Source organism: Diabrotica undecimpunctata, chromosome 1, assembly GCF_040954645.1.
Source record: "Diabrotica undecimpunctata isolate CICGRU chromosome 1, icDiaUnde3, whole genome shotgun sequence".
NCBI lineage: Eukaryota > Metazoa > Arthropoda > Insecta > Coleoptera > Chrysomelidae > Diabrotica > Diabrotica undecimpunctata.
The window spans coordinates 121,288,802-121,315,254 of record NC_092803.1 but is presented as its reverse complement, the minus strand read 5'-3'; the positions used below and the strand labels follow the sequence as shown (position 1 = coordinate 121,315,254).

Sequence of the window (26,453 nt, the reverse complement as noted above, 5' to 3'; positions counted from 1 at the left end):
TTTTTGTTCTATTTTCTTTTACCTATCATTACAAAGTTGTTTTAACAGATTCTTATTTAATCTGTTATATGAGATATTATTGATCCTATATATAAAATTTGTTTGTGGATATTTTTGTCACTATATCATTAAACATTTTTGTTTCAAAGCTCCATTTAGAATTTGATTTATTATACCTACTTGCATTTACAAACCTATATTTTATCAGATTTCATTCAAATTCATATTCTATGAATATGTTAATACACTTTTAAAAAGCATCAGTAAGGTTAGATATATCCAATAATTTTGAAAAGTCCTTTACCATAATCTTACCAGGAAGCAACAAATGATAGTTAAATAAAATGAATCTCATAATGGCAGATCTGGTCATAATATCCTATGCTGGTATACAGATCGCTCTAAAACCGATGAAGGTGGAGTATGTGGAGGGAAACCAAGGCTAAGCCTTAGTAAAAGCCTAGGTAATCAATCATTCCACAATCTTCCAAGAAGAAATTTGTTCTATAGAGATGTGCCTGCAGGAACTAATAAAGAGAAACTGCAGGGACATATCTATAAAAATTTGGAAATGTCTTCAGAATCTAATTCAGATAAGAAAAAGTAACAATCTAAGTTTACTTTGGGTGCCTGAACATAACGGTATTGAAGGAAACAAAAAAGCGGACCTACTAGCTAGGGGAAAGGCAAAAGAAACATTCATAGGCTGAGAACCTGGAATAGCAAGAAACATAGACAGAAGAATGATATTAGATTTGCTATGATGGATGAAATGTAACCACTTGTAGAAACAAATGGGTCTTGAAACATTCAAAGGCTTTTGTACATAAACTTTCGAAGAAGAGATCTAAAGCTTTACTAGATATGAATAGGAATGATCTGCAAATTATCGTAGGTCTCCTAACAGGACACTGTCACCTCAAGGAGTACATGAATAAAATCAAACTGATAAGATTGCAGATTCTGTCAGGCTGAAGACAAGATGTCAGAACACTTCCTGTCCAACTGCCTAGACTTGCATAGAATAAGGCTCGATACATTTTAGCTTTATCAACCAGAGCCCTCCAAACGACAACTTTAACATAGAGATGAGCCATAATAGACCTCTTAGGTCGAGTAGAGGAGTCGTTAAGGGCCCACTCATATTTAATGTAACCTATCCTAACCTAGATGTATCCAGAAAATAGACTTTTACTCCAAGAGTCAAATGTTTTCACAAAATTCCCATATGATTATTACTTCATCTTTATGTTAATTATTGTATTCTAAAGTCAATGTGCATGGATTTTATTATTACTGTTGGTTTTTACTTTTTAATACAATCGAAACCTAAGTTACCTATTTTATTACACTCATGAAGAAGCTAGTCATATGTGTAAAGAAATGTTACCCCAGTGATAGTAATCATGATTATTTAATTTTTAGAAATGACCACTAGGAGACAGACTGATCCCATTCATGTAGTTAGAATATGGAATGCTATTAGAACAGCAAACCATCAACGCATCGCTGCAGATGTGACAAAAATCACAAAGTTTTTGCAAAACTTAGAAAGTGGTTATACTGCAGAAAAAGTTGATCTCTATATCAAACAAGTACTGAATGATAAGCTAATTTGGTAAGTATACAGTACATATAAAGATTATACCATAAAATTAATTATAATACAAACCTTTTGTGGTATGTATTGTCTTTCCAGTTTTTATCATGAGTATGATAGGAAAGAATATAAGTTTCATCCATGTAAATTATGGGCCGATTTCCTTCCTTATAATGTTTAATATTCATAAGAAACTTCTTTGAAGCACTTGTATATCAGGTTTTTCCATTAGAATTTTTCTGTTATTCATCGCTTTCCTCCTTCGAAATCGCATATCCACCATCACTGTTCTCAAAGTTTCATGTGACCACATATAAATATTATAGTTACTAATTTTTTTTGGAATGTGTCACAAGGTAGGAATGGTTTCTCTTTGACTTAAAAATTTGTTATTACATGACGATGTAAACCTAAAATTATTATAACTTCAAGACACCACAATCAATTTAAATAGCATGAAAACTGATTATGAACAAAAGCACTTTTTATTTTAACATCAAAACTCAAGCTAGAGATGTTTTGAAAACTTGATGTATCTTTGAAATATGCATGCCTAAAAAAAAAGAAATCTATAAACATTAACTATTTTAATCTCATACTGAATTCAGTATAAAGTATTAAAAATGACTGTTAGCAGAAAACCAATAAATACGCCATTTTACTAACGCAAAAACGATTCTGTCTTTCTATGAGAAGGCACTGCAGACAATTAAATGTTTTCATTAATGTCGGATTTCATAGTTTGGTTCGTAGATTGACGTTACCAAATTAATGACTCATTTTCATGGAATTTTGTAATATATATACCAGTATCAATCACTATCGTTTATTATACTTATACTACATCTTTGTTTAATCTATTCTCTTGTGGACGGAAAACAACTTACTTTAACATGCTGCCTTTCCACTTTTGTGTGACCTTTGTAATTATAACCATCTAAGAACTTTAGAGATAGATCTACTGATTCGATTTTTGTATATGTGCATAATAAATCTAAATATGATTCTTTATAAAACTGAATTTTAAATTTTCCTTTATGTGGATTCCTCCTAACTAATTCAAATTTCCGTCGCAAGTCTACGAATTTTTGGTCATTGATATCTGTCTGTCAATGTGAAAGATATGCGGTAGTATTTTAAGATTCGTTTGTTTGAAACTAAAGCGCCGAAGCTTGTAGTTTTTTCATCTACGTTTACTACTGTTGTCATTTTTGTTGATCGGTCCAAATATTTTTCTACCAATCCATAATTCATATATCTTTCCATAAAATTTTCATTTACTTTTGGAAACGAGATATGCGAGCGGCGCACGCCCAAATAGTATTTTAGTATTCGATAAAACCATAACTCGCTGGCAACTATCCAAAATGTTTCATAATAAGAATCTGCACTATTCTAAATATAATTTTTAATTTGAGTGGGGGAACATGTATGGTCGAGTGGAAAGATGAATTCTACGACACCTTAGACAAAGAATATGATCGATGTCCACGTCATGACGTGAAAATAATTGCCGGGGGCCTTAATGCAAAATTTGGCAAAGAGCAATTTTTCCTGCCAAGATGTGAAAGCTGGCATGAAGAGTCAAATTATAAGGGGTTGAGACTAAGAAACTTTGCAAGCACCAAAAACATGATAGTAGGAGGAACAAGACTTCCCCATAAACCAAATCCAAACATAGATAGTGAACACTTTCTTGTAATTACAAAAATCAGAGGAAGAACATCAAACCTAAAGGATAAACATATGAAACTCAAAAAACAATTCCACTCAAGAAATATCCAAAAAAGAACTAAAATTATTATATACAAAACATTGCTGAGGCAGTGGTCACATATGGCGGAAACAAGTACTCTAACCCAGAAGGATGAAAGACTTTTGGGAATATTCGAGCATAAAATACCCCCGCAAAATATTTGGAGCTTTAAACGGCCAAGGGCAACGTTGCAATAGATATAATTTCGAATTATATCAACTCTTTCATGAACGAGATATCGTAACGTTCATTAAAACACAGCAACTTAGATTGCCTGGACATATAATACAAATGACAGACCATACGATTGCTAAAAAACTAACGACACGAATACCTATAGAAGAAGAAGCAGAGGCCGGTTGCGAATTAGGTGGTTACATGGAGTTGAGACCACTTAGGGATACTAAAAATCAGAAGATGGCAACACGTCGCCAGAAACCGAACAGAATGGCGACGAATCTTAGAGCAGGCCAGAATCCTCAGAGGATTATCGAGCCAAAGATGATGATGACGGGGGATTATGTAAATAAACAAGAAAAAAGCAAATATTTAGATTTTTTAATTTTAATGAAATATTAGATTTAACTTGCGATATCTCTGCTGAGTTTAAATATTTAGAATTCTTATTTTAATATAATATACTATGGACATTTCCGCGAAAAAATGTACCTGAATTTGTAATTTGGATTATGAAGAAAATGGCGATTTTTTGAAAAAATCGTATGCTACTTGTCGGATATTTTTTTTCTAATTAAAAGTTTGTGTTACAAATATGTAACTTTCTCTTTTTAATAAATTTGACATTAAAATTTGATATTTAAAAAAGTATTCTGGAAAGTTTTATTTTTATACCTTTATTCATAGTATTATCTGTAATACGGGCAAGGAGAATGATTTCATGTTTGTGCGAAACTTGTAATTCTTTGATATTTTAGTAGACTAAATATGTGTATGATTATGATAGTTTGACAGTTTTTAGTCTTTGTTTTAGTTTTAAATAGTTCTTGTGAGAATATTGTAGTCTTCTTGAACGTGACTTTTATTTCAACATCATTCAGAGCATGTACATACACCGCAGCAGTCTAATTTTAAATTGATGCAATGATGCATGGACATGGACAATTATTTCGTCCGAGTTTTTTTTCTCTTAACTGTACAAAAATAATTTTGTAAATACTCCGTTACAGTATTTTGTTCGAAAAAATTCGGATGTATAGTCGGCAGTCGGCACGTAATTTCGTTGGAAATTTTATAGGCACAAGAGCGAGTAGGATACTATCAAAATGGCAACAATGTTAGAGTGACCAATACTTTACAGTTTAAATAAAAAATATCGGTGTTGTTAACTTCTGTGATATATCTAGGGAGCCACGTTTCTTCTTCTTATATTTCCTTCAAGGAGGAAGTCTATGCACGGTATGCCCATTACTGCGAGTACAGTTATTAACAACATATTCCTTTTGGTACTGTCTACTATAAACAACCTCCAACAACTGCTTTTTACTATATGATGCCTCAAAGTACAAATCTTTCTCAAATAAAAATTCTTGAATTTGTAATTTGTTTCAAGTAATATTTGGAATTTTCTCATTAATCTTGAATGATATGATGCGTTGTCCATGACAATCACACTATATTTAGGTAATCTCAGAAGAAGAGATTTTTCAAACCAGATTCAAAAATTAAACTTTCCATATCCTCATGATAATCTAGAGACGCGTCTTTAATTTTTTTTGCAGATATTAATAATTCATCGTCGATCCAACTAGTTTCTCCACCGCAGTGTAAAATTATAATTCTCTGTCCTGTCATGAGTATCACACCAGGTCTCATCTAAATAAACATTTCGTTTCATTTTTTGATACTCAGTTATCTATCTGATAGAATTGTTTCTTAAAGAAATAATTCTAGTACTTTCCATTAGTGTTTGGCGCTTGTCTATAGTTTTTTCTTAAAATTATGGGTTTTAAGAAATCATCAAAGTGTTGTTGCTGAATATGAGAGAATGTCATTTCGAACCAGTTCACTTTGAAGGCTTTCAATAGTTGGAAAAATATTAGCCGCATCCATTTTGTATATTGTTCTGATTGTAGGTTCCTTTAAGTGCGGTTCTATATGTCTGAATTTGCACAATCATTTCTCCTCTGTCTAGAAGAAGATGTTTCTCTTATAATCTTGTAGCAGGTTGCTTTTGGCACTCTGATAAACATGTTTCTGCAATTGCCTTTGATTTAGACAATTCAGAACACAATCCTTCATAAACATGTTTCAGCATATGTTTGGGATCGTCAAAGAGGTATTGAAAATGTCGCTTACGTTTTACTACACAGCTTTGTAAATATTCCAATTGATTATAGGGTTCCACTGGCTCTTCAGCTGCAGAATTATTATCACACCACGGGTGCCACATTTTAAAAGTCTCTTCGTAAAATTATAAAGTTTACTGTTTTTTTACAAATTTTTACGTACTTTCGTTCTTTGTGAGTTTTATAAAAACTAACTTCTGTTTTTTCTTCAAAAAAACATTGAACGTTTACATCTATGGTTCCTGAGTTCCTAAACTTTTTTTATACTTCATTTCCCTCATATTGATAGCTGAAAATTCTTTTGTAAGTTATTCTGTGTAATTTTGTCTATGGTTGTAACTGAATTAGAACACTTTTTGTTATTATTCGTCCAACTTTTTTTCAAGGTGTCATGAGTATCATACCACGTCTCATCCAAATAAACAATATTTCGTTTAAAAATAAAGTTTATAATAAAATAAAATATACCTACCTACCCAAGTGTAAACCACTGCGCGGTCGAAACGAAATTTTTTCGGATAAACTACTTTATGGTTTCGGTCGCTCAGGCAAATATTGTTATCTTACCCAAAGAATGCATAAGTTTGCCGATATAAGATAACGGATTGTGATTTGTCATAATAGCGATATCCGATGTTTTTATTGGGTCTTGATCCACGTGGACTGATCAACAATTCGATGATAACTTTAAGTGGGTGACTGCCCATAGTGCCCATATTTTCAAACATAATACCAGGCACATCTGAATGTAAATATCGATGAGAATATTAAAACTTTGTATTATTATACATCTCAGTAATTGATAATTTTGCAGTTAATAACTACTCCTGGTAGAGTACTTTCATTCTAATTTTTATTGCCTGCTTTTATTACAGATAAATATATTATTTTTACACAGTCTCACCGAAATACGAGGCGAGTATAACTTATCGTGTTGTTGAATCCATCCATACTTCATTACTTAATATGAATTAATTAGTGGCAAACTAGCCTGGTTTGACTCATTAATTTGCCAGACAGACCTTAAATATGACATTTTAATGCCGATTTCGAGGTAGGCAATTTATATATATATATATATATATATATATATATATATATATATATATATATATATATATATATATATATATATATATATATATATATATATATATATATATATATATATATATGTATTTTTATATATATATATGTATGTATTTTTTACAATAGCTAAATTGTACCTAAGTGACGTTACACTGTATCTATCTGTTTTTGATTTTTTCGAAGGGCTATATGTGAAGCTGACATATAACTAACAGTTCTTATATCTTGTCCTATCAGCAAACAGAATAAGCATTTTTTATAAGCTAAATAAGCTGTTTTCTTGCTAATTGAAAAAAAAACGGGATATAGTATCACATCCGCTTAAAGCAGTGGTTCCCAAACTTTTTTGTACCACGCCCCCTTTTGTTGAAATTCTCGCCCCCCACCCCTCTCAACAATAAATTGTATGGGCCTAGGAACAAAGCAAAAACAAATAAGTATTGCATTGAAAACAAAACATTTATTTATACTGCCATAAATAAGATACAAAAATATCAGTTTTCATAAAATACAAAAATTATTTTTATTAATAAAAGAAAAATAGATTAGGTTGGTTAGTGAGATGGATGGGCATGCATTTTCTTTACTAGTATACATATTCGTGGTTGAGTTTTAGTAAGTGCACAACGCAAGTCCCTAGCAACAGCAAGTTTATTCCGATACTTTGTTCTAATTGCCACAAGTGTAGAAAATGCTTTTTCGCACAAATAGGTGCTTGAAAAAGGCAAATATCAACGAAGATCTTCCGTGATACACTTTGAAATATTTTAACCAAAATGAAGGTTTGTCGATTATATTAAAGTTATATTTGGCATAGGAATTATGTTTTACTATTTGCAAAGCATCTTCTTGAAGTGATTCTGGTTAGGAGTCATGTTGACATGGAATGGGTCAGTTGACATTCTGCAAATACTGTCGTCACAAGTGTTTGGGAAATCTTTCTGAAACTCTTCAATTATGCTCTGCAAATAGCTTGATATTTAGATTTTCAAACCGGATCCTTTATAAATGTCCTTGAAGCGTGCTTCTTCTGAGATTGACTATACTTTTGGCATATTTGAATAATTGTAGGGGTTTGCTGATATTTTAGGCCTTCAAAGTTGCAATTTCTCAATATACATTTTGATCGCATTACGATGAGTAACCATTTTTGAGCCTCCAGCCTGCAGTTTGAGGTTAAGGCGATTCAACGAGTCAAAGATGTTAGTTGATGATAAGCCAATATTACTTGGGTACAATGTTTTTTGAAGGCCACGCTTAGTTCATTTTGCTTTTGATGTTCCAAGAAGATGATTGCTCTATCTCTAAGGTCAAATAATCTTGCCAACATGTTTCCTTTTGAGAGCCATCGTACTTATGTATGAAATAACAGTGTTTTGTGATCACTTCCTAAATCTTCACAAAGAGTTTTAAACAGTCGAGTATTCAACGCACTGTTTTTTATGTAATTGACTACTTTAATACACAACTTTAAGACAACATTTAATTCATTTTGAAGGGTTTTTGCTGCCTAGGCTTGTCGATAAAACAATGTATCCCAGTCACATCAGCATTTTTCTCTCTTACCAATTGCACAAAGTCTGAGCGAGAAGCCAGCATTGAAGGCGTGCCATCCGTACATACACCTATCAGTTTTTGCCAAGAGATGTTTGTTAAAAAAGTCTGACACTGCTTTCATAACATCAATAGCTTTTGTCGTGGTCTACAACTCTGTAGAAAAGAATAGCTCGTCTTTCATTCTTTCGTTTTCAATATACCGAACATAAACAATTAACTGAAAACATTGTGCTATGTCTGTACTCTCGTCTAGCTGAATAGCAAAAAATGACGATTATTTTACTGCATCAACTACCTGGTTTTGTATGTCTTCGGCCATATCATCAATGCGACGTTTCACAGTGTTGTCATGAAGAGGTATTTGAAATAACTTTTGCTTACTCTGCGCTCCAAGAATAATATTAGCTGCCTTTAACAGAAACGGTTTAACAAGCATCTCTCCAATAATATGGCACTTTTTTTCTTTAGCAATAAGAAGTGAAGCTTCATATGAAGTTTCAAGCACTTTTTTAGATGACTGCGCAGTAGAACCAGTACTATACAACTTTATCTGTTTTAAATTTTCAGATTTTGTAGCAAAAAATTCCTTTGGTTTGTCCTTAAAAGAGTTATGTTTGGATGACAAATATCTCTCAAGACGATGAAGTCTCATTGCATCATTGCTTAATACTTCATAGCAAATTACACACTGAGGGTGTTCGACATTGTCTTTGAGCATACAAATAAACCCTTCTTTGATATAATCATCATTATACTTGCGTTTCTTTGCTGAGCTCATCTTGACTATAATATCTTCTCAAATCACGCTATATTGAAAGTCAACTACGACAATTAAAATCTTACAACACTTACAATGCAAGAACACATACAGGCTAGGCCGAGGTATCTCAAACACTGAGTCACAATTGATTAGCTGGCCTGCGTCTGAGGGTGGCAGGGAAGGAGGGAGGTAGTGCATGGAAACGCTCGGTTGCCACATTGAACGGTTAACATTCAATTCTTCCAAGCCTTCGATTTTAAGTTTTTGATATAAAGTCAGATATTACAGTGGTTTGTTTTAATTTTCTAAAGATCATGGTTAATTTAGAATTTATAAAGACTACCTAAATTTAATTTATTGTTCAACTTGTTTCGTACCCTCCCTAACATGTTCTCACGCCCCCAGGTGGGCGCTCCCCCCAGTTTGGGAACCCATGGCTTAAAGCGTGTAAAGACAGAAGTGCGTCAATGATAGTGAACTAAGTTTTTTGCTAAAGAATGTATTATATTTTGTACAAAACTATATTCTTCGACAAGTTTTGAAGTTTTTTATGTATGTCAATTGTAAAAATACGTCTGTGCCAGAAGAATTTATTATAATTGCTTCATTTAAACGTATGTATTCAAGCTGTTTTGCTTGAAATAACAGCTGGGTATCTCCATCTATGTGGTTACATAAATCTGTATTGGCTCTGGGGATCCGGTGGTTGATAAATGATTAGTGGATTAAATCGTTTCCAGGGAACCCCGATTGTTTAAAACTTTAGTCTCCTTCCTTATCCCTCAATATGATAAGTAGTAGCATAAAAATATATTGCAAAAGTTTTCTATCCTAAATTCTCGTATTGACATGTTTATAATTTTTAGCCCAGTGAAGAAAAGTGAACCAAGTAACACATACAAAATTCCTATGCAGGAAGAAGTAAGTAAACATTTATTAAGACAAAATGTATAAAAGCCACACATTCTCAACCTAATAAACAAAAGCAAATGATTTGAAAGCTCCCAAAATTTAAAAACAAGAAACGCCCTTAAAACTTTATGGGGGGTTATGGGAGATACATGTTTTTTTAAGATCAAAAGTTTTTTTTTGGAAGTGTTCACTTCCTGTTTCTTCGAATTTGAAGTTTTCTTTATTTCTGTAGTAATATAAAAGATTACCTGATCTTAAATTAATACTGTTAATATTGATATATGTTTAATTTTATTATTTTATGACTAAATGGATTTGAATAATTTTTAGAGCTTTTGGCCCAAACTGTTCTATCCACTTGGGGCACAATCACTTTGGTTTTTAAAACTTGACATATTGCTGTAATGATAACGTTAATAATTATAATTATTACACAATATGATTGTGTCGTCTACTTAGTCCATGGCATTATTAAGACAATACAACAAACTTTGAGTTTTCTGTTTTGTGTCGACCATATCCTATGTTATTATTCGTATTCGTTCCGTACAGCTGAACAAGTATCGCCCTCTATAGGTTATTATATCACGATAAGATTTACACCATTGAAAAGAATTATAAATCTGCAGTAATTGTCAAAAAAATTGTCATTAATCGTAAATATTGTCTGTATATTAGTTGTTTACATACAAATAACGTTATCGTAGTATTTATGTATTACAAATAAATTTGTTGACAGTTCAAAATTTGGATATTTGTACAAACACAAGTTGAATTTATATATTATAATCATTTTACTAGCTTTTATGTATGTTTTGTACAATAATATTTAACAAAAAAGCTCATTTCTACATACCCCATATAACGGTTGCATTTCTCAGAAGGATGACGCATGTTCGGGAACCTACGAGATAGCGAGCAAGGTATGGCGAAACAGGATGTCGACTATTCCATATGATTCTAGTATTAGTATTCCTGTATATAAGAAGCGCTGTTATTAGTTTTATTGAATTGACAAGATATTATCGGTCTGTATGCTTATAAATAAATATCTTTGCTAAAAACGAGTTAAAATAATTATTTCAATAAGGATTTTTTGGGATAATAATTCTAACCTCACTTTTTGTGCAATTGTAAATGCAGATTTACTCTTAAGTATATAAATTACATTTATAAATTATTATAATAGTATTATTGTTTGACAGAAGCGTTTTATAAAACTAGTTATAAGTTTATAGTAGGTTGTGACAATATGTGGAATTTAATTTATAGTAATCATTACATAAAAGTTTCTTTCTACGAGTATATAAATTAGACGTTATAGCTGTAATCCACAGTTCACATTGATACGTTTTAAGACTTTGACTCGGAAATCGACAAAAAGTGCAACCACTTTTACTATTACTGTAGCAGTTTTCCATGGGACAAATATTACCATCGTTTTGAACAATAATTATATATATATATATATATATATATATATATATATATATATATATATATATATATATATATATATATACAATTATAAGTTATAAAAATCTTACGGTGATGACAAATTTGGCCGATATATCCACTCTCGTCAGCTGCACAGAACGAATAGAATTTTCTCTGTTGTTTTAAGTTTATTCTACAAATTGTTTTTTAGCCAACCAGTGATGGTAAAGACTGGTACTGTTTTGAGTGTCATTTGGCCGGTGAAGTGATAGAATGCACCAAATGCTGCCGTGTATTCCACAAAAATTGTATTAGGGCAGCCAGAAGGAGATTTGACACCCATAGAGGAATATTGAACTTTGCCAATCATGTAAGTTAACATTTTTTAAATTTGCTCATAAAAATTTATATAAAATGAATGGCTTCTTATAGAAAGAAAGAAATTGGTTCATAGTGAGAGCAATTTTAAGTAAAATAGTGAAATTTGTAAAACATATTAATTACTATTAACTTTAAAATACATTTACTGCTAAAAATGTATGCAAATTTGTGGGTTAATTTCTTTTTGCAAGATTTCTAATTAAAGATACTTTATTGTCGGTGGAGATACAGATTAAACAAAACACAAGGTAACTTTCACGATTATTTGATAATTCCACTTCAAAATCTGGCGTGCTAGAGAAGTCTTTTAGGTGCAATTCCATGCTATCAGTGCCCGTAATATTCCTAAAAACGGCTTACAATTGTTCTGATTATTTATTTATTACATTATGTAATATATATATATATATATATATATATATATATATATATATATATATATATATATATATATATATATATAGATGTCTCTTCCTTAAGACAAGAACGAGAGTCTAGTAGTACTCTTCCCCAAAAATGAGACAAATGTGACCTAACGAATTATAGATCTATATCGTTACTCAGTCAAGTATACAAACTGTTTATGAGAATTATTAACAATCGGTTGACTTACAAAATGGATAATTACCAACCGGTTGAACAGGCTGGCTTTCTCAAAGGATATAGTACATCAGACTAGGGATGCCACATCGGTAAAAAACATCGATGTTGAGCATCGATAGTAACGATATATCGAAACGAAAACACCGATGTTATAGAAACATCGATGTTTTTACAAATGTTGAATAATGCTAAAATAATAAATTAAATAAGTATTATATAAACGTGATATAATTGCTGAAAAACGTGGTGTAACTGTGTAACCTTAACCTAATATTAAACAATTAAAAATAATCTTATAGATATCTTAAACACAACCAAATTATTAGAAAAAAATACAAATAAGTGATATATTAAAATTATAAACCCCAATAATGCTTATCAATGTCTTGTAAAAATACTGGTTTTTATGACAGCTTTCCTGTTATCCTGTTTCATTGCTACGATTTACCGGGTTAAATTAAAGGAAAGTACAAGCTGAATATAGCCGCAAATGTCAACCATGGAAAAAAATATTTCGATTTGGCAGTGTTGGCATGTTTTTATAATGTATATGTTGTATTCTTCAAATATAAAGACAGAAAGCTTTAGAAAAGTACATTTCGATTATGTATTATGTTATGAATTCTGCAATTTTTAATTTATATAAAACAAGAACGCGTTAATATTTGTTTCTTTGGAAATTTATTGCAGTTAATTATTAGAATTTTTTTTTTTTGGCAATTAATTTGATTAGCGAATAGATTTTGCAATCGTCAAACCACCAGTTACCAGATTGCAACAGATGCAACCAGTGAAAGCAATAATCTATACTTGAATGGTATTCGATGTTTTTATTTAACATCGATGTTAACGAATACCTAAATATCGATTGCAAAACATCGACCATCGAGCGTTCAACATCGATTTTTTTAAATTATTAATAAACATCGCGCATTCCGACATCAGACCATCTGCTAAAAATGAGAACACTGATAGAGAAGGCAAATGAGTACAAACTACCCGTATTTTTGCCTTCATATACTATGAAAAGGCATTTGATAGTATCGAGATGTGGGCTATAGAACAAGCTAATAATAATTGTAGAATATATTTAAGATATAGGCAACTAGTACATAATATATGTGAAAACGCAACTATGATAGTACAACTAGACGAAAATACAAATCCCATCTCATCATTAAGAGGTCTTCAAAACTACAAATCAACATATGACATCAACGTTAATGGCAACAAGTTAAACCACCTAGATTCGCTGACGAAATCCTGATTATAGCGAGCACATTCGAGGAATTACAAACTGTGATGAAGGAACTTAAAATGAATATGACAAAAACAAAATCAACACAGGCGATCCCAGACGTATAACTATAAATGACAGTGAGATAGAATAAGTCCAGGAATATATCTACCTAGGCCAAATTCTGAAACTTGACAAAGAAAATGCAAAGTGCGGAAATCACTAGAAGAGCAAGACTGGCATGGGCAGTTTTTGGAAAACTCAGTTGGATATTGAAGAACTGCAAAATACCTCAATACTTGAGGAGCAAAGTCTTCAACCAATGCATCCTTCCTATCATGACATATGGATGTCAAACCTGGACCCTAACCAAATATGAATAAACTAGCTACAATAGAAAGGGCAATGAAAAGAGCAATGTTAGGTATACGAGTGTCAGATAAAAAGAGGAACGACCGAGTAAAATCAAAAACACAAGTTGATGAAATCACAACAAAAATTTCCAAACTCAAATGAAGCTTCGCAGCTCACACTGCTAGACAAAAAGACCAATCTTCGAACACCACAATACAATATTGGAGATCTTACAACGGTAGACGACCAAGAGGAAGACCACAGATGAGATAGGTTGACGACATCAAAAGAATAGCTGGAACAAATTGGAAGTGTGTTGCTCAGGATAGAGATCGATGGAAGGAGGTGGGAAACGCCTATGTCCAAAAATAGACGAGAGAAGGCTAAGAAGAATATATATATATATATATATATATATATATATATATATATATATATATATATATATATATATATATATATATATATATATATATATATTAAATCTTGATAACTAGAAATTCAGAAAACAACACTACTCAACAGGCCTGGACACATTCAAACAAAAACTATCCGTTTATTCAGACTGCCGAAAGAGATAAAAAGTTAGTAACAACCGCAAAGGCGGCAAAACACTTTTTGAGCATTTAGAAAAGGCGTTCAATAGAATACTGAGTTTCACGGATAAAAAATGAAAATGAATCGTATCCAAGCCAAGAAGAAATTTATGAGTTTTGGTAAAATCAGCTTTCAACGCCAGCTACTCTTAATACCGATATAGTAATATTCCTTACGAACTCTTCACCACTGAAGAAGTGTAGAATACAAGATATCAAAACATCGAGACTCGGGATTAAAACTATATGTACAAATACCTCCGAGTAAGCTAGCTCAAAAAATTGACCATAAATAAATGAAAACCGAACTAAGTTTTGATTTCGTACGAAGAGTTAAGGTAAGCGTGTATTTGACCGAATCAGCCGGCAACAAACGCACCACTACAGCAAGAAATTAAATGCTGTAACGCGCATTTCTCGGCAAAATCATGTCAGCTTAGCCGTTGGATTTACATATGTCATGGAAGATGAATCTAAAAATTATTAGTGTTAGTTTGTTCTACCAAGAAAAGGAACGACAAAATAAACTTCCAAAAAGAAAGCGTAATAAATGGATATATGAAAATTGTAAAAAACGAAACAGGGAAAGTGAATTTGCTTCTTTATTTCGTGATTTAATCGATTAAGACAAATTAGTTAGAATGAGTTACGAAAAATATCAAGGACTCTTATTGTAAAAACTGATACTCAAAAAACAAAATACATTTTGACTTTAAAAGGTTTTTTACGAAATTTTTAAAACAAAATCTTGGTTTATTCCCAATAAACATAGTAAACTGTATCAAGATGCGACAATAAGATAGCTTTAGAGCAATATGAACATTTAGAAACCATTTCGTCGAAACTAGTATCCGCTGTGTGTGCTGATACATTCATACATGTACAAAGATATTAAATTGCCGATCGTCGCGCGTCGTGATGCGTTCCGTTGCGGGAGTACACGTAAACTCATTACGGATTAGGATAGATGCACTCATAGATAGTGCAAACTCATCATCACAAATAAACCAGGATTTTAAAATAGACTTGGAGAAATTTGCAAACTGATCACTTGTCTACCTGTATCCCGTGGCAGGTAAAGACCATAAAATTAATTTTTACCGATGCTTAAATCCAGGAAACTGCACTTGAGCATTTTGATGCATTCTGTCATAATAAATAAATTGCTAATAACTCAAATTTAAAAAAAAAAATTGCCATGAACTGTAGCTTTCCCGTGTAGAAAATTAATTTTCTTTCGTCTTCTATTCAGTTTTTATTTTCACCTGTATTTCAGATATTTTGTGTCCACAATCCCTTATTATTTCTGAAAAAGTCAAATAACGTCAAAACGGTAAGACTTAAATATATCAAGTGTATGTTCAACAAAGTACCCCTAGAATTCAACGAGAAATTCAAAAGTGTAATGCAAATCTAATAACGGCATTTATACGACCCCAAAAAGGTGCAAAAAAGTTTACAACTTTTACTCCCTGGCTTCTTCCTTAAGTCCCCCTCATATCCCCCCACCATCGGTTTGGGTGTAATTTGTAGCAGAAGTTAGGTACTTTTGAAAAACGTTCTATTGTAATTGAAAAAGAACAGTTTTAAACGTTTTAGATCGTTTTTAATGTGAAAATTTAAATTCAGCGTTTTTTAAGCATATTTCAAATGCCTCACAATTGTTGCCAAAACTAAACATTAAAATTTCATGCTATAGGTTTAAAAAATTAGGCTCTAGTAATCAAAACTCCCTCACTGAACGGTCAATGAAGGGGATAAATTGTATTGATCTCATGAGAATCATAAAAAATGCCAAAAATCGCCATTTTATGCAGCACGGTTATTTATGTAACACATTTATAAAAACTGATTTTCTATCTTGGTAAATCGATTTTTTTTTTTTTTTTTTTTTTTTCGTTTTCTCCCTTTACGAAAGGTGTTTTAACGGAAAGCTCGGAGGTAAAAGTGGTAAACTTTTTGCATCTTTTTTGGCGTCCTAAAATTGACATTCTCGGCAAAATTCATCTTGTTTATATGATTTTTAGAGGTTCAGTGGTATTTTCGTCTATGACGACTGGAGTAATTGTTGACTATTTCCGATATATAGCACGTGTTCAAAAATATTTTCATTAAAAGTTCACTATCGAAAATCTATGCAGCTGAATTTTCAGATCTTAAATCCATCTATATTGGCAGATACGTCTAATAGGCTACTTACCGTGAGACATCCGATGAAAATGTACCAGTTAAATTTTAAAGAAATTTGCTTAAAATAATTTCTGAATTTAATAGATCACCACGTAAAGAAATGTAACAGGTATCAGGCAATCTTCCGCATTAGAAACCAGTGCCTTGGGGCAAAAATGCTGGTGATGAATTTGCTGGTGATGAATTTACCTAACTGAGGGGATCAGTATAAGGGTCTCCAAAGGATGCCGGTGATCAGTTTGCTATATCTCGGAGGGTCTATTAATTTTATGGGGGGCTATAAAGTAATGAGTTCGTACACGTCCTAGTTGCGGGCTGATCCGGACAAGTGCGTGCTTACCTTTATTTAGACAGCTAAATCTCTCATTCTTTTGGTGAAACACTGCCATATAAATTACATATCTATTCCCATTCCTGATTTCTCTTCAACTTTAGCTGATCTGAATTATTATTCAAGAAAAATATATATGAAAACACAAAAGTGAAATTTATCATAAAACCGTAAAACTAAATGGATAACTATTGATAATTTCACGAAAGCATTTTAGAATTATCTCTTTGTTCCCATTATATTTTTAAGAACTTAACTTTCCAATGAAAACGGAATCTATAACTGTTTATTGTTTTGATAGTATTTAAAATCATGAATAATACAAAAATGTTTTTGTCTCTTCAATGAGTCAATTGGAATGTTACTACGTTAATTGATACTTACAATGAATAATGCCTTTTTAAAGATTTTTGTGAAATAATGAAGTTGAAAATAATTAATTAACTGTTCTAAATATTTATGATTAATATGATCATGAATTGCATAAAATACTTTATGAAAGTTTCTTTCGATTGATAAAATTTTAATAGTAACCGAAAAAACAAGGTATTTTATTTTTTTAACCCTTAAACAATTATTGATAGGATCAAATCTGAGTTATATAATAAAAAATTACAAAAGACACAATGCATATGAAATTATTTCATTATGTATATGCTATAGACTTAACGAGTCTACAAATTGTATTGAATTTATTTAGTTTTATATAATATATAAAATTTTTATATAGGGTGGAAACTATTTATAAATATGCGCTTTTTAAACGTAAATTTAAATGTACAGGGTAACTCACGTAAGCTTAGAATAGTCCATAAGCTTTATTTTTAACACCCTGTATATTTTTATATTTAAAACGATACTTAACAGCCTGATCTCAACGAACTATATCATGCAGGGTCTATTATGAATATTATAGGGTGAAATTTTGAAATTATACAGTGGAAGTCCAGTGGAAACCACTTATGGAATAAATCCAAATATTCGTTTTTTAACCATATGTACCGGATGATTCACACAAATCTAACATAGTCCATCATCTTTATTTTTAAGAGAACACCCTGTATATTTTTGTTTTTAAAATCTGCTTAACAAGCTAATCTTCTTTTTATATAGACATTACTCTGTCTGTTTTTCAATGTGCCTCCAGTAAGTTTTCGTTCCATCGTTTTCGTGGTCTTCCTTCCTACCGTCTTTACTAATCTATTTGTTGTCATTCGGCTTATATGATCGTTCCATTTTACTCTTCTATTTCTTACCCAATTCTTGATGTTCTCCACCTTGCATCTAGGTCGTATATCTGTACTTCTAGCTCTGTCCCATAGTGTCTTACCATCAGTTTTTTTAAGTATTTTCATCTCTGCTGTTTCTAACATCATTTTCGTCCTCTCTGTGTCAAGTCTTTGTGCCGCGTATGTCTTTATTGGTCTGATGACTTTCTTTTTCTTCTTTTCCGATATTTTTATTTCTCCATATTGTTCCATTTAGGCAGCCTGCGGCTCTGTTTGCTCTATTCACTTGATTTTCCACTTCGGTTTCGAGCTTTCCGTAGCTAGATAATGTGATGCCTAAATATTTAAACTCCATCACTTGTTCTATTATCTGACCTTCCAGCTCCAATTTACATCTTAATAAATTTGCTGTTGTAACCATGCATTTTGTCTTTTTTGGGGAAATTAACATATTAAATTTTCTGGCGGTTATATTAAATTGGTGCAGCATACGTTGTAAATCATCTTCACTTTGAGTGAATAGTATTGCGTCGTCTGCATAGCAGATTATTTTAAGTTGTTTTTCTCCCATTTGGTATCCTTTGTTAGTTCTTACTTTTTTTATTATTTCGTTCATAAACATATTGAACAATAGAGGACTCAGGGAATCTCCCTGTCTTATCCCATTTCCAGCTTCAATAGGGTCGGTTAGTTCTTCTACTTTTACTTTTATTGTATTTTTTTGGTAGATATTTTCGATCATTTTGATTATTCCTAGAGGTATCTCTCTTGCATACAGTAAGTGGATAACGTCTTTTAATTTGACGCGCTCAAATGCCTTTGTAAGGTCCACGAAACAGATATGCCTGTTTGTTGTATTCTAATGATTTCTCTTGCACTTGCGTCATTATATTTTATTTTATTCCATAAGTGGCTTTAACACTGTATATTAATATAAACCATTTTAAGTGTTTTATAAATCTTCATATATTAAAGAACCTTGTATTCAAATAAAAGGCTGAGAATTTACATAAAATCCCCGAGTGTCTAATCATGGCATACCGTTATGCTATATATCTTAGCTTATTATTTAGTAGCATTTTGGAAGACTCTTAAAAGTAGCGTGCCAATGATTTGTTGTGTCTTTTATTTTATGTCAAAAAAAATCTCCTTTTTATTTTTAGAAAGTGCCTCAAAGGGTAGCAAACACAAAAGAGGTACAACCAGGGACGTCTTCAGACCCCGACACAATTGTCCTTGATGATGAACCTGAGAAAGGTGGTAAAGCGGAGAGTTCGTCGAATTCAACAACTTTCGATGAAAGCAAGTGTTCAATATGTAATACAGAAAAAATAGACATATCTGCTGTCATGGACAAGGCCGAACTTAATTATGTATTGAAATTTGTTTTAAACAGGATTAGAAATTGGGTAAGTGTTTACGATTTTGGTTAACATTAAAACTGGCATTGTATAGATAAATCTTTTCAATGTGATCTATACTAATCGTTGTTCTTTTATTAGCATGAAACCTTTCAGTCACGCTACAAGAAATAATACAAATAAAAATCTGAAACTTGTCAGTCTTTTTCTATTATTTTTTTGAAGATTTTTACCACATAGAATTTGGCTATAGCTCTTTGGTTTTTGATTTATTGAATGTCCTTCTACAAGGACAAAGTTACTTTAGGTAGTCACAGTAAAACATTAAAAAAGAGTTAAAAACTGAAATATATTGAATTATCACAAAAAGAAAAACAAAATTATTTGTTATGATACATATGAAAGTAATAGTTCCTTTCCTTGAACATACAAAAATGTATCTTACATTTTTGACACATAGTAAAAGCATTTTTCCGTCTTTCACTTACTAAGATATTTATTGTTATCAAAAAAAAAGCCAAATGCATATCGGACGCTACATTCATTTTTATTTGAGGGAAGTCCTCATTTTGGTGGTTCCTTATGCTCTATCAAATATTCTGCAAAAGTTTGTAAAAATTTCCAGAGATCCTGAATGTGCAGTTTAGGTATTCTGAGACATTTGGCTTGGTCTTTATACTCTAACCAGGAATTAGCCAGTGTCATTTCAATGCCAATTGTAATCATACGAATAGTCCATTTTCTAGAGCAAACTTACGAACTATATATACTAAGTAAAAAATCAAGCTTATTAATTCTTCTTGTGTTTTGGTTATACAACCTAACGACCTCAGGTTGAAGTACATCAATATATTTGAAGTATATCATATATATTTATTCTTCTTGTCCCATTTTTGGCAATCAACCTAGCAACAAAGTTAGATGCAACAATCACTGGTTTATTACCAAACCATTTCGTGATGATCACTCTTTACTTACAACTGTATCATAAGTACCTCTTCCCTATTTTCTTCATGTCTTTGTCGGTTTTTGGTGTAGGGTTAGCAAATCTGTTGACTCTTACACACCCAACAGCAAAAATATTTTTTGAATTGTTGAACTGGAAGAGATTATGTACTAAAATAATTATCGAATTACAGCCCATGTTTTTTTCTGTAATTCTCTCAGCTAGCTGCTACTAGCTACTGCACCAAACTTACTATATTCCTCACTTATCTTGGTAGTCGTACCTTGATAAAGTCCTACACTAAACCGCTTTGTCCAGAAAAACAAATATTTTTATTCGTGTCACAATATGTGTCATGAAGTTCGTTTGTCCTTAGGTATAAGAAGAACGGTAAGTGTATATTTAAATAAAGCATAGATTATTAAGCTTCTTCTTACAATCAAACTAATTGTATATATATATATATATATATATATATATATATATATATATATATATATATATATATGTCAGCTTTTAGTTCTACTTGTAAATTAATTACAAATTTCCACCCTTTTGGAGATGAGCGCGAAACTTTCTCATTCGTACTGCGTTCGCTCATAGGTAACACCATCATTCATAAATGAGTACATACACTGTCCTTCTTTAGGACACATGTTAGTTCGGAAGGTTAAATGCTACTATTCGACAATACGATGCTTAACAAGTTTTTGTCCGCGAAGGAGGACGCTGTGACTGAATGGATTAAGACATTGCATGATATTCAGTATTTCTTAAATATCCAGAATATTCCAGTCATTTTTTGACTACAAATAAATTTTACATAACGTCTAACTTCTTATCAATTAGATTTTGTCTGGCTCTAAATCGACTACATCATTATTTAGAGCTGCTGTCAATGATCGATAACGGTCATGGAACTAGGAGATGAAGAAGGAGTAAATCTGATCTTTGAAACAGTTGACTCGCAGAATGTAAATGAAATAGTTTAGGATAGTGACAGATTTTACGACCTCCCATAAATTCATGAACTACTTAGAACCAATGAATTTTGCAAAGTAACCAAATCACTGCATTAAATTTACTCTGCATTAGCTCTTGAATTTTGGAATCGGTGAAAAGGACCGCTAATCGCATTCGCTGTATTAAAATTTAATAATTTAATTACACTTTAGGCCATTAGATGTTCACTTATACAGTATATACATAGAAATAAGGTCACTTTTAACGGAAATCATAAGAAAACTTTATAAAAAAACAAAAAAAGTTAACATGGAAACATGTATGGAACTAACAATTGAAAATTACAAGATGGAAATGAAAAATTATATCAGAGAAACCGCTTAATGTTTACGCTATCAACAGCATAAGGCCCGTCGTGATTTGATTAGATATTAGATGAAAACTCAATTTGACAGTTGGCGAAATATTATTTTTGATGAATGTGCCATAAATCTTAGTGTCGCCAAATTCATTTTGAACGTCGATATAAGCAAAAATTCCGATTGTCAAAATAAAGATTATATACCTGAACATCACCTGCTGATAGGGATAATAATATAATAGAGATCAAATAGACATCATTGTAAATAAGTGATGGATTCGACCGTTACTTGATGAAAATTCATTTTATCTAACAGTAAAACACTGAAAACTTTTTTGTCAACAATTCCATAAAATGTATTATAATTTATTGTCACTACAGCTGTTTCGGCAGAGTGTCTTTCTCAAATTAGCTATTTTTTTATGCATTTACACTTTATAGTCTTTAACTGAATAAGTTGAGAAGGGCAGAGCTGTTTGTCGTAAGTTGGTCATTACTTAAGACAAATACTTACGTAGAATCTGTTTTTCTATTATTGAAAGCCGTTTTGTGTTCTGCTATACTTTTGTTAGAGGATCTACCCGTTTGACTGATATAAGTTTTTGGGCACTCTCCACATGTAAGTTTGTATACACTTCTGTGTAAGTGCTTTTTTTGGCTCTTGTTCTTAATATATTTGTTGTTGTTGTTTGTTCTGAAAGCTGGCGTTATTCCTTTCTTTTTTATATGTTTTGCTACTTTTGTTGATATCTTGCCTGTATATGTAATCGAGTAGAAAGTACTGGGTTTTTTCTCTGTTTGTGGAAAGACTAATTTTAGGGCTTTCTTATGAAGTTTTTGGTTTAAAATTTTGTTTATTGTCTGCTCGTTAAACCCATTTTACATTGCAATAAAACAAAGTAATAAAGGAAGTAAGAGTGTAGGCGTCCCGACGAACTACGTATAGAGTTCATAAAGCTAATTGATGATAAATCACCAGATACATTAATCTAACTTTACAATGACTTATATTTGATGCGCATAATGCCTAAACAGTGGTTGATCTCAACGTTTATTCTAATACCAAATAAGATTAATGCTAAAGAATATTCAGAACAAGAACGATTGCCGTAGTGAATCATGTACTTAAAACTTTTTTGAAAGTTATACACAACAGAATCTGCAAAAAAACTAGATCTAGAAATAAGTGAGTCTCAACTGGGATTCAGAAATGGAACTGGAACAAGAGAAGTAAATATACTAAGAGAAGTTAAACGGGGCTGTGTATTATCTCCCATATTGTTTAATGTATATACTTAAGATTATATTCCATATCAGGAAGCTATATTTGAGCGAACTCAAGCATCATAAAATGTGAAGCAGTCTAATTCCATATAAGCAAGCTATATTTAATCATAATAAGTGGATCAGTTATCAATCATATTCGCTATACTAATGATACAGTTATAGTTGCAGATAATTTTAAGTGATTTGCAAAATATGATACAACATCTAAATAACACATGCAATATCTATGGAACAACGATAAATTAAAGAAAAAAAACAAAATCTATGAAAGTATCAAAAAATTTTATGAACAACAATAATGAAGTCTTAACCGTCTCTACTATAATAATCGAAAAAGTAGGACAAGCCACCTTCTTAAAAATGAAGATCTAAAATGTTTAAAACTGATTCTTTTCGATTGCACAAGTAGTTTTTTCGAGACAACACAACTTAAGCTACAAATTCCAGTCAATGCCGTCTTCTGGAAGCACATCCCGTGACGTGCGATCGTTTGTAATGTGAAAGTTAAATTCGGCGTTTTTTAGGCATATTTCAAATGCTCCATATTTGTTGCCAAAACTTAAAATCGAAATTTCATGTTATAGGCTTTGCAGATTAGGCTCCAACAATGGAAATTCCACAGCGACGGATAAAAAATATGCAAAAATCGCGTTTATTTATTTAACAGATTTATAAAAACTGACTTCATTTGAGGCAAAATACAAAAATTGCATACTAAAGCTCCAATCTTCACCTTTAAAACGCATTTTGATTTTTGTCGCTAGAACAGTCTGATCAAAAGATATAGAATTTTTTCCGTCGAATTGTGGGGTAGGAGTGGTATACTTTTTTTTGGGGTCCCAAAATTGACATTCTCAGCAAAATTCATTTTGTTCGTCTCATTTTTAGAGATCAAATCTCCGACGACTGGACTATTCGAAATTGTTCTCAAAAAAAAAAAACAATAAATTAAACAATTTTTTTTTTGTTTAATTTATTAATGTTTTTTATTTTGAGAACGATTTCCGAAGCGGAAATCAAAACGTCAAAGTAAAATTCTGACTTATTCCCAATACAAAATATTAAATTGTATTGATGCCACAGGAAAATAGCTTCAGAACAATGTTCGTCAAGCGGAGAAAATGCATTTTATTTGCAGAGGACTTGGTCAAAGCAGAATTAATGACAATAATTAAGGAGCATCGTGGGAGATATGTCATTATACTGATGATTCAATGTTGAATTCAATTGAAGTAAATTGAGCTCAAATAAGGGGATTGTGGCCTGGAAGAATTGGAAGAACGCTAGAATGTTACGTATACCATAAATAGACCGTATTAAAAATGAATAGTTGCGGAAAATTAACAAAGAACAGGAAATAATGCATTATTAGGGGAATCACACAATGGAGGCTGTAACTGTTAACTTTATTTTAAATAGTCAGAAGGTATATGGAATATAAATATTCTAACGCTATATAATAAAAAGTTATTGCCAATTTTCAGTACCTTAAGCACTGATAGACTTGGCCCGTCCGATGGAGTATTATTTATTTAATATCTTGACAATTGTTGCTAATAGATCAATAAATACATTTAAGTTTTCTAAAGTATGTTTAGTATTTTGTTCTAAGAAAATATTAGATATTTTATATTTCTTTGTTCGTCATACGTATTTTGATGTAATAATTATATATACATATTATGTACGTATACCAAAAATGATTCTATCAAAATCAGAATTTGATATTGTATCGAAAAGTAAATCTTCGATACCTACATAGTGTTAGCAGCCAAACTATAATAATTATAGTAGTTATACTATAACTACATTCCTATTTACTATGAACTATCATGCCTTTACAATAATCCTTACTATAATTTTCACAAACCATATTTTAAGACCCAAAAACAAATTTTTCTTAATTAATTTCAAATTATTTTTATTTGGCGCCGAAATGATGATTGTTGATGCAATAGAGTACATTTCAATATAGCGCTATTAGCGTACAACTCATCAATTACTTCAATTGTTCCATGTAAACATTTTTAAACTATTGAACACTCCCAACTTCCAGTAAAATAACCTAACCTCGATTGTGACCTATATACTTGATATTCTGTGTTTATATTACTTGTGTACCAGTAAAAACTCGGGTATAATAATCTCAGTCTCCAAGGTTGCTAACACTGTACCTACCTTGTTCTTTTAAAAATAAATTAATAAGGGTGGGCGCATACCGGTTTCTTGATATTGTTCGCAAACTATTTTCTTGTGGCATTTTAATATGATTTATTATCTTTAATGGTAATTAACCACAATTTCAGTTGAAAATATGTTTATTTTGACGTTATGACGCAATTCATGCATAATATCGCATCAGTAATGACACTAGTCTCGCCAGCAATATGTCAACGTGTTGGTAGTTGGTACTATAGACGTATATATGCCAGCAATGAGCAGTGACGACATCTTTTGGCGGTTGTTCGATTTTGTTGTTCTCTCTCTAGCGCATTGAAACTCCTCACTCCCTCTTTCCCGACCAAAAAGAGACGCTGCTATACTTACTTAATGTAAGATAAAGACACAACGAACAACGACAACAAAGATATTGTCGTCACTCAGTTTTACAGACTGCTCGGTCTATGTTAATATATACGTCTATGCTTGGTACCAACCTTGGTTTAAAATGAAAGTATTGCCGGCAGTCTAATCGTCGGCATCTATAAAATCATATTTTTCTAAATAATTGTGCACTACAATATAAACAACCTATTTGATTATTTACGTTGTTTATATGATTAATTACCAAACTCTCGACCTCGTGTTCCATATCAAGTTCCATCGTGAAAATATTTTATTAGTAAATAAAAAAATTTCTTACTATATAATAATTTTTATTTTAGCTGCCAAAAAATATAACGCGAACAATGGCACCAGAAGATCAGCCTGAGTGGATGTCAGAGTCTGAATTGGCATGGAGAGCGAGCCAGTTATTTTGCGAACATACTGATATGTCTGTGATTGAGGTCAAGCTGAACACGGAGACTTACACGAAGTTTGCAGAATTTTTAGGGGACATTTTAACTGTTCAACATAATATTACAATTTTCCACGGAAGTAAGTCTTTCAGTATATCTATACGGCAATTACTTCTTTAGTTAGGCCACGCTTATGACGAAAACTTAGATTTAAATAGACTCCCAGTATTTGAGTCA

General features: G+C 31.7%; 1 protein-coding gene across 1 annotated transcript in view; it reads left to right on the top strand.

Annotated features, from left to right (window-relative positions):
- The window catches only part of LOC140431240 (zinc finger MYND domain-containing protein 11), a 61,120-nt gene that overhangs the window by 2,733 nt on the left and 31,934 nt on the right, over nt 1-26,453 (top strand). Inside the window, exons 2-6 of the mRNA XM_072519176.1 lie at nt 1,426-1,618; nt 9,935-9,989; nt 11,629-11,787; nt 19,502-19,747; nt 26,142-26,355. Coding sequence (XP_072375277.1) covers nt 1,428-1,618; nt 9,935-9,989; nt 11,629-11,787; nt 19,502-19,747; nt 26,142-26,355 — 865 coding nt within the window. The 5' untranslated portion in view covers nt 1,426-1,427. The remainder of the gene's footprint in view (nt 1-1,425; nt 1,619-9,934; nt 9,990-11,628; nt 11,788-19,501; nt 19,748-26,141; nt 26,356-26,453) is intronic.